This window comes from Acanthochromis polyacanthus, chromosome 17 (genome assembly GCF_021347895.1).
Source record: "Acanthochromis polyacanthus isolate Apoly-LR-REF ecotype Palm Island chromosome 17, KAUST_Apoly_ChrSc, whole genome shotgun sequence".
NCBI classification, from domain to species: domain Eukaryota; kingdom Metazoa; phylum Chordata; class Actinopteri; family Pomacentridae; genus Acanthochromis; species Acanthochromis polyacanthus.
In genome coordinates this window covers 25,968,844-25,979,340 of record NC_067129.1, presented here as the reverse complement: position 1 = coordinate 25,979,340, position 10,497 = coordinate 25,968,844, and the positions used below count along the sequence as shown (strand labels likewise).

The 10,497-nt window shown below is 39.6% G+C and overlaps 1 protein-coding gene across 2 annotated transcripts in view; it reads right to left on the bottom strand.

The window, feature by feature from the left end:
• Window positions 1-2,915: 2,915 nt before the first annotated feature.
• Window positions 2,916-10,497, bottom strand: part of atp2a3 (ATPase sarcoplasmic/endoplasmic reticulum Ca2+ transporting 3) — a 52,527-nt gene continuing 44,945 nt past the window's right edge. Inside the window, exons 19-22 of one of the 2 annotated variants that reach the window (XM_022205987.2) lie at window positions 10,221-10,338; window positions 8,107-8,224; window positions 6,701-6,734; window positions 2,916-6,585 (exon numbers count right to left, since the gene is read on the bottom strand). In XM_022205987.2, the coding sequence (XP_022061679.2) occupies window positions 6,730-6,734; window positions 8,107-8,224; window positions 10,221-10,338 (241 nt within the window). In that variant the 3' untranslated portion in view covers window positions 2,916-6,585; window positions 6,701-6,729. The remainder of the gene's footprint in view (window positions 6,586-6,700; window positions 6,735-8,106; window positions 8,225-10,220; window positions 10,339-10,497) is intronic. The other variant, XM_022205986.2, reaches the window with a different exon arrangement.

Genomic DNA, 10,497 nt, shown 5'->3' with positions numbered 1-10,497 from the left:
GTAAGATCTGGGGAAGCATGACTTGACTGTGTGCTGTTAGTGAGGCAGTTGTGTGTATATGAGTGGAAAAGTCAAACAGAAAAAAAACTCATGTCCTTCTGGACTGTCCAGCTGAAATGTGATGAAGAAGTTTCATTTCCTCTGTTTGTGTTGTCACTGTCGGGTGTTCATTACAGAACACAATCAGTCCTGCTGCTTGAGAGTCATGAGGACATATGCCACATCTGGACAGGGTCAGTCACCCTGTAGTTTCATCCAGAGAGGACTGTGGTCTTACATCTCCCTCTGCTGGCCTGCAGTCATCACTGTGCCTCAGTTTTCTCAAATTCTGCAGATGCACTGCTGTGGTGAGCATAACTCAAAATGCATTCGCCTAGTTTTTAATGATGTATTTTACGTGATATTCACAGTGAAAGGATGATTTTCAAATGCTCAAAACAAGTGCAGATAACAGGTCAGAGTTTCCTGCTCACAGGGAAGATAAATAAGTTTCTAATGTTGTGGCAGATTCAAAAATAAGAAGAGGAAAAAACCCTCATGACCGGTATGAAGCCAAATGCAAAGGACATGAAGCAGCTGTGATGGAGGGTTGTGTGAACATCAGATAAAAACTCTTTTTAAATGGATCATTATGTTCTATTCTTGTGCTCATTGTGTATCATCATGTTTGTACTTCTACAGTCCCTGACAAAAGTCTTGTCACAAAAGGATATAGTAACCTTAAATGGCATATAACTTTATTTCTAATCAATCAGTTCTCACAAAAAATGGTTCATTTTAATGTCAAGGGCTTTCACATTAATAACTGGGTGCAAATTGAACTCGTCATAAAGTGTCCTGATGTTCACGTCTTGGTAAAGCCCATGACATCTGTTTTTGCAAGGACAAAAGTCTTGTCATGTCTTTAAATGATTCAAACAATCACAGATTAGAAGTTCACCTGTGACAAATACTGTAACTGACACATTCCCAGGTGTATATAAAAAGAAATCCAAGACACAAGACCTTCACATGAAGCCCAACCTGACCCCGACAGCATGCCAAAGATCCAACCACAGACCAAAGTGCTGATCATCAAGAGCCTGAAGACCAAGTCTGCTGCTGAGGTGGCAGACAGCTTTAATGTATCCAAATGTCAAGTAGAGAGGACAAGAAAAAGATCTGAAGAAACTGGTGATGTTTATGACAAGCCCAGGTCAGGCAGACACCTGTTAGAGCAGAGCATTTTTGCTTTGACAGTCCAGGGCTTCAGTCCCTTTTTCAACTGTAACAGAGTTACACATGAACTGGTTGCCAGAAATCCCTGTATCTACAAGAACAGTTTGTCAAATTCTCTCAGCGGTGTTCTCCATAGCCAAATTAGTGCATAGAAACCAGCATTAAACAGAAGACAACAAAAAATCGTGTTGCATTTGTCAAGGTCCACAGCTTGCAGGAAGGATGGACAATGAAAAGTGGCAGAAGGTTGATTTTTCTGATGAATCATCCATTGAACCTCATCCCAATCACCGCTAATCCTGCAGAAGCTGCAAGATTCACCAAGAAAACAGTCAAGTTTGGTGAAAGAAAAATCATGGTTTGGGGTTACATCCGGTATGGGGTGTACGAGAGCTCTGCAGAGTGGATGGAAACATCAACAGCCTGAAGTATCAAGAAATTCTTGCTGCCCATTACATCCCAAACTATAAGAGAGGGCAAATTCTGCAGCAGAATGGCGTTCTTTCTCATACTTCAGCCTCCACATCAAAGTTCCTGAAAGCAAAGAAGGTCCAGGAGCTCCAGGATTGGCCAGCTCAGTCACCAGACATGAACATTATTGAGCATGTCTGGGGCAAAATGAAGGAGAAGGCTTGGAAGATGAAACTGAAGACTCTTGATGCAATCTGGGAGCCCTGCAAGACTGTTTTCTTTGCCATTTAAGATGACTTTATCAATAAGTTATTTGAGTCATTGATGAGACGTATGGATGCAGTCCTCCAAGTTCTGGAAATCATACACAATATTAATTCATTTTTGCAAGACACTATGACTTAATGTTCTGATGTTTTTATAGCATATTTGTGTATTCAGAATAAAGTATATGTATAATTTCAACATTATTTTTGTATGCGACAAGACTTTTGTCCAAGCAAAATCTGACCTTTCTGTCCTAATTAAATGATAAAACTCAATGAATGATACAAAACTTTATTTTGGCATGATAAATATAATCTAGAGGGCTTTGTTATTCATATGAGCCATTTCTGATTCCAATTGATCAATCCAGTCGTTATTTGTTGTTCCTACAACTTAAGAGAAGCGACAAGACTTTTGTCAGGGACTGTATTATTGAGGACCCTCATCAACATAATGTATCTTAACATTGAACTGACGGTGGGCTCGCTAAAAAAAGAGGTATTTTGGATCAACCTAAATAGAATGCCATAGTTTGAGAAATGCAATTGAGATTTTAAAAAAAAAAATTAAATAAGTGATATTAAGTCCGCAGGTTTAAATAGTTAAAACATTTTAATGTTCTCAAATTAACATTACTGCAACTTCATTTTAAGGAAAGTTTTTTATTTATTTTTATTTATTTAGAATTTATTTAACCAAGTTTGTCCCACTGAGATCAGAGATCTCCTTTACAAGAGAGGCCTGGACAGACCTAGAAATACTCATGTATAAGTACGACAAAATTGTACTTAAGAACAGTATTTGAGTAAATTTTCTTTCACTGTCTAACACTGCAAAGAACTCTACCATACCTGTTTGTAAAGCGATAAATGTCTTTATTTGTTTTTTGATTAAGTAGTACCACTAAAAAGACATTATAAAAAATATTTCTATTTAAGACAGTAGTGCTTAAAAAGATGTTGAGACAGAAAATAATATTTCGTGTTTAAAAATGTACATAAAAAGACACAACTTCTGAATAAATAACAAGATAAATAATCTTTATTTCCACGTCTTTGTCATTTATAAAATTATGTGTCCACAATTAATATTAACAAGGCAACACAGAGAATCCTTTTAATTTCTCAGAGGTGGAACTCAGGCTCTAGAGAATGTTCACTTGTAGACAGAGAAAAGGAAGCATTGGTCAGATGTTACGGAACCTGAAGGCTCCTTCCCTGTAGTAAGGGAGTTCATTGTTTTACAGATTGGGGAGGATTGTGAGTACCGTGCTGAAGAGCTGTGCAACTTCCCAAATGCCAGACCCAAAAGGATTGTCAGGAGTCTCTAGAGCCTGCATCCCACCAAGCCCTTCAATATACAGCCATAAAACTTCATAACCCAGGATTCATCACTGCATATCACTCAGTGTAAACCAGACACAGTTCATTCAGAATTCTTGAACGTTCTCACATCAGATAGCCATCACTGAAATGATCCGTGTCATCGCCATTAACTAGCATAAGCATTATTCTTGTCTATCTTAAACATGATAACGTCATATTCTTTCCCCTACATTAAAAGACACAAAACCCCAGCAACTGTAAAAACCAAACGGGAACAATGAAGAAACAACCTTTCTATTCTACAAAACAAACAAACAAAAACAGAGGAGATCCTTAGATACCATGTGCTCAAAAGAAAAGATAAAAAATGCTTTCTCGCAAGTCTGTCTGTTGGCAAGTAGATTTCAATGATGTAAGTTATCAAAAAATTAAATATTATATGCTGTATAGGTTATTATTACAGTGACAAGGTTCCATGCGATCATATTCTTGTCGGCTGCACAGAGTTGAGAATTCAGTAGTAAATTACAAGGCTATACAGACCTATAGTGCCTGGAGGCCAGAGGGCCAGCATGTTACAGAGCCATGGAGACCTGGGACAGGTACAGGAGGTCTGCTGGCCCAGACAGAGGTGCCACATGCTCATGGTGGTGACAAAACTTACTGAAGAAATCGCTGAAAATAAAAGCTGTTTTATGTCAAGTATCATCAAAATCATCATTATTTAATCCAACTTCTAGTCTAATATTAAAGGAAGAGTCCACCCTTAAATCAAAATGTTAACATATCTGGTGATGAACGTTATAGTGTACTTTTCCTCACTTTGTTTCATCTACTTGTACTTAATAAGCAGATCTTCTAATGTCCCAAGAATGACCCCAGAGTATTTGAAAGTGAAGGCATCTACACTCCATGATCTCATGCCACAGAAGCTGATTGTCCCCTGGAGCAAGACTAAAACATCACCAAGCAGCAGTAAAATAGGTGAGTACAAATGCATACAGAACAGTAAGCAACAGCAGATTGGTCACTGCTGTGTTAAAGAATGGATTTTCCTTCAGATTCTAAACATGCTCCAAGTGAAAAGGACTCCTGCTTGTTGGATTCAGATCAGACATCCAGAAAAGGGAGGGGAAAAGAATAAAGATCTGCACACTGTGTCAGTAATTGAAAAGTAATTTCACTTGAACAGGTGCCTTGAAGTCAGGCTGTAACTAACGGTTATTGTCCTTGTAAGAAAACAGTATGATTATTTTCTCTTGGTCCAAAAAATGACCAGAAAACTGTGAAAAATCATATTATCATAGAGCAAAGGTTGAAACCATTACATGTCATATTTAGTATGAATATCTCCGATCAAAATGTTTCTTTATTACAACAGACACAGTGTGCAGATTTCTGGTTTTGACCTATGCTTATTAATGTGCACACTCGTTTACAATACAGTATGTGGAAGCAACAAGAGACCAAAAACACCTCTGACCCAGTCCACAGAGCACCAGGGCCCTATACAAAACCATACTTGAGACTAAAAAAGACACAATCCAAACCCAGTGGGTTCATTCAGTCAAATACATTATTATTTAGTAATTAAAAAACAATAACCATGTGAATCGCTAAAGCACTGAGAGAGCAGGAGGAGCTGAGGGAGCAGTGCACAAAGCACAACAACAAAAAAGGGGAGTTTCCTATTAACCATGTTTGGATCAAGTTGGCATTCACATGATCAGTATGAGTCACTGTTGGGGCACATATGAGTGAAATAGGTGTTGGTGGGTACAAAGCTCATTAAAGGTTAGCAGAAACACATTCATTTGGACCACATCTTTAATGTGGAGGCGCAGTGGGCTGTATAAGGCATGGATGTTTCATGTGCTTAATATATAAATGATTCATGATCAAAGTGAGACAATCAAGCAGTTTACTTCCTTAACTTATTTTAACTACATCATCTGTGCGATTCAAAGACTGAAAAGCCTATCACGTCAAAATCGACTAATTTATTCAAGTAAGGCTATATGCACACACATTTTAGCGCTGGTTCAGGGTCAGAAACAACTGAATGAATGTAAGGCAGAAAAATAGCACAATGCTCCAAGACGTTCTGTCACTGAGCATCATGCTATTGTTCAGATCTACCTTAAATTTGCACATGAAATGACTTTCTGAGATATTTGAAAGTTAAACCTCCAGTGGCAGCACAGCAGATGGACATTACATTGAGGTTAAACAAGGCCAGCTAGACAGGCTGACTGACAACTACTCTACTGATATGCTGGTTTGGTTGCTGTTTGACATTTTTCTTTCTGTTTTTTTAAATTTTATTTCTGCCAAGTGTGTGAGCTGGCCTCAGCTCCTCGAATTTAGAGCCGAAGGAAGCGGCTAAGCAGCGTAAAGCTATTCACACCTTTAGGCGGAGCAACATCTCCACACCCCAAACTCAAGAGCCCGACAGTGTCACGACCCCCAGGCCCACAGCTGCCTCCTCGAACAGAGAGCAAGAAAGAGAGACGGAGAGAAGGAGGCAGGCAGAAGAAGAGTAATTCTGCATACAATAACAGGAGTTTGTGGTGAAAGCGAAGACAAAGAGCAATGAAGGAGCAGCACTGTAACAAACTGGCCAGAGATACATATATTGTGCTGTGTTGATAAGGCTGGGATTCACTGCCAGTAGTGTGGGCGGCACATGCCTGGGCAGCACCTTGATGTAATGCTTTGTGGACACACACGGATACGGTGGCTCTCCCACACTCACGCTGCCTCCAGGGCTGGCTGTTTTCACCTTCCACATTCTTGCTGATGCTCAGTGTGTCCACCATTCTCTTCTCCATGACAGGCTTCACCTCTCAGTCTCTCTTTCGGTCTCTGTGCTGACGTAAAACCCTCCCCCCACCCAGTATTATCAATTTCCCCTGTCCTCCCTCTCCTTCCCTCCCCAAAGTCCAGTTGCACACCACTACGTTCGTACTGTACAAAAAAAAAATTGCAATAAGCAAAAATCTTTAAAAAGCAGAGCCATGAGCAGTTTTCTTTTTTCTGCAGTTGTTTCTCGCTCTCGCCACTATGTTTGCCTAGTTTCTCTCAGACCCACACACTCAGAGCTCATCTACTCACACACTTGCACAAAGCCATGCTCGCAAGAACACAAACACTCTCTTTCTTGCACACTCATTCTCATGCAAGCCCTGCTCATTTCTAGTGGTGGTTGGTTGGACATGCAGGAGTGGGGAATGAGGGCAGGGGAGAGAAAGGTTCCTAGGTCATAAAGGGAAGAGGGTAGCTGTGTGTGTCTACTGTGTGAGTTTGTTGAGGGAGAGGTCTTAGTTCAGCTGCCATCTCCTGCAATATTTCGTCTCCTCATCACCTGCCGGGGATAAAGATAAACATCCATTAGTTTGAAGCCATAGTAACTGGTGTGATTAGTTTATAGGTGTCAGGTTCTACTGGAGAGAGAAGAAGGCACAAAGAAGTTGTAGTACCTTTTCACGGAAGGTGAGACTAAATGAATTTAGGCTGAATTAGAAATGCAAGAGAAAGGAAAAAGAGTTGAAGAAAACATGAGAAGACAGATTAATCAGATCAGCATCACAAAAACATTTATTGATTTAAATAAATTTAAATACACACAGATCAGGCAAAACATTCTGACCACTAAGAGATGGAGTGAATAACACTTATTATCTCTTCATCATGGCACCTGTTAGTGGGTTGGACATATTAGGCAGCAAGTGAACATTTTGCCCTCAAAGTTGATGTGTTCGAAGCAGGAAAAATGGGCAAGCATAAGGATTTGAGTGAGATTGACAAGGACCAAATTGTGATTGCTAGATGACTGGATCAGAGCATCTCCAAACCTGCAGCTCTTGTGAGATGTTCCTGGTCTGGAGTGGTCAGTATCTATCAAAAGTGGTCCAAAGAAGGAACAGTGGTGAACCAGCGAAAGGGTCATGAGATGGCCGAGACTCATTGATGCTTGTGGGGAGGAAGGCTGGCCAATGAGGTCCAATCCAACAGAAGAGCTACTGTTGCTCAGATTGCTGAAGATGTTAACGCTGGTTTTGATGGAAAGGTGTGAGAATACACATGGCTTCGCAGTTTGTTGCGTATGGGGCTGCATAGCTGCAGACCAATCAGAGGACCCCTGTGCACTGCCAAAAGTGCCAACAATGGGAACGTGACCATCAGAACTGGACCATGGAGCAATGGAAGAAGGTTGCCTGGTCTGATGAATCACGTTTTCTTTTACATCACATGGATGGCCGGGTGTGTGTACGTCGCTCACCTTGGGAACACATGGCACCAAGATGCACTATTGGAAGAAGGCAAGCCAGTGGAGGCTGTGTGATGCTTTGGGCAGTGTTCTGCTGGGAAACCGTGGGTTTTGTCATCCATGTGGATGTTACTTTGACACGTACCACCTACCTAAGCATTGTTGCAGACCATGTACACCCTTTCATGGAAATGATATTCCTTGATGGCTGTGGCCTCTTTCAACAGGATAATGCATTGTGCCACAAAGCAAAAATGGTTCAGGAATGATTTGAGGAGCACAACAACAAGTTTGGGTGTTGACTTGGCATCCACATCCAGTATTTGTGGGATGTGCAGGACAAAAATGCCCAATCCATGGAGGCCCCACGTCCTAACTTACAGGACTTAAAGGATCTGCTGCTAACATCTTGGTGCCAGACACCACAGCATACCTTCAGGGGTCTAGTGGAGTCCATGCCTCAGTGGGTCAGGGCTGTTTTGACAGCAAAAAGGGGAACCAACACAATATTAGACAGGTGGTCATATTGTTGTGCCTGATCGGTGTACATAGGAATTTTGACTATTAGCCAAATTCATTTATTTTCCTAAACTTGACCAATAACATTCAAAGTACCTTCTAGATGATTCCTGGAGACATATTTTAGTGCCTCATCCAGGAGGATGACTGGGATGGAAATCTTCAGGACCACGATCCACTGAGACCAGCACAAAGGGGTCACCTGGAAGATCAGCTGAAGGGCAGAGAAAATTCAACAGTCACAAATTCTTAACGCTACACAGAGCAACAGCAGACTCTGTACAACAAAGCCTGAAAGCTTAACACATTGAAACTCAGAAAAATATATTAAAATGCCAAAAACATCTTCTCTGACTTGATAATGCATGCACATCACTCTGGGGAAAAAAATACTGGAAAGTGAGAAAACACAACTAAATATAGTCAGTGTCCCTTGGTAACTTCTGCTGTTTTGTAACATATTCTGTGTGACTTGAAGCATTTTTGTGGTTGGCAATTATTTTTCTGTATCTGCATCTGTTTTTGTATGACACTGGACGTGTGGTATATCCAGTTCAGATGTTCTTGACAATTTGTCTGTTTGTGTGTGTTATATAAATCTTTCAAAGCAATCAAATCTATATCTTAAAATATTACTGCAATAAGAAATAGCACTTGTGTCATCAATGGTAGGCAGAATCTGTCTTTAAAAAATGATTCATGCATTTGGACAATGTAACAACAGCATCAGTGTTAATTTCTTCAATGAAAAATGTAAATATTGATGACCTAATAAGGACAGAAACGTTCCAAGTCTAGAACTATGATCAAATGTTTCGCATTCTTCAGCAGCAGATACTGACTAAATAAAAATGTTCAAGACAGACAAACAGACAAATGAATTAATCACCATTTTAATACAAAGTCTCATTCAATGAATCCGTGGAATCAAACACTGAAGCTCCTGATCAGTGAAAGCCTCCTCCGCTGCCCAAAATATCTCTTGATCAGTAGACATATGTGACTGACCTGTTGTACTGCCATTAATAAGAAGCTTGTCACAATGAGTACCTTCATGTTTCTGTCAGAAGTCTTATCTGATATTACCACTTCTTGAAAGAGTTATAAAATAAACTCAGTCAGAATTAAACAAAGAGCAAAAATAAGCCAAGCAAACTATGAACAAGCAGGCAGCAGCTGAGATTTATATAAAGTAATGCATGATAATATTGACTCATCACAGTTAGGAGATGAAAATGTCATCTACAAATAAATACCACCTGTTTTAGTTGTAGATTCAAGTAGTTTTCTTATCATGACCAGTGAATAAATAGATTCAAAAAGCATTGTATTTTATGTCTAGTCCGCCATCACAATAAGAGCAGGTATAATAATGTGCTTTTTTCAAGAGGGACATAATGTTCTCTGCAATCAGGTGTAAAGAATTTGTGCGTATATCGGCACAAACAATCAGCCAAAATGAGTTGGAAAACACTGACATACCAGATATCAGCAAAAATCTAATATTGTGCACTCTTAAAAGAAAAGGTAAGCTAATGTGTATGTTTCTATCGGTTAGATATTTTTACTGACAGAAGGGATGAGTTAACTCCAGGATGATTGCCAGTTGTCCATTTAAAGCCTCCTCTACATTTTCACTCGAAAAATGTCACTATGAATTATTAATGGTGTCTAATAATTTAGCAACAGTTTGTAAGTGAATCATAAATCATCATCTAAATGAGTTGCAGCTCTTCGGAGGAGAGAACAGGTAGCTGCTAATGCTAAGAGAGCAGGATGAACACAGCGAGAGAGAGAGAGTGGCTTAGAGTTTGGAGATAATAACTGGATTTACTGTGGAGAGTATTTGTTTTTTCACTGTACAACAGAGTGACACTGAGCCTTTTTCATTAACCTAACTATAGACGAAAATAATACATGTAACCCTGATAACTGAAGACAAAGACAATAACAGCCCTTAACCCTTAAAATGCTTAGAAGATTTTAAAAAAAAGATAAGTAAATAGTCTAGATGTTTTTTGACTAAAACTAGCAGGAATTAATTACTAACATTTGACTACCATTAATACACATTTTCTTAACAAAAATAAATCAATGTCAGAGGATAAAATTAACACTACTCATTTTCACACTATTGCATAGATCTAAACTAGCCTTACTGACAGCAGCAGAGTCTACCTCCTCTTCAAACAACTGTCCTGAGAACTCACCGGCAATGGCTCGACATAGAGGATGAGAAAGTGGAGGGAGAGAGAGAGGATGATGGCTCCCAGCAGCCAAATGTTGACCCAGGGAGGCATCCTGACCAGCGACTGGTTCTCTGACAAACTAGAAGACAGAAATTTCAATAAATTCTAACATTTTGACCATTTAGCTACACAGTTTGACATTTGTGACTTGCATGAACAGTTTCTATCATGTACCAAAGTAGAACTGAGAATATACAGGAAACCTTAATTAGACTATGTTTGGAATTAATATGATGCA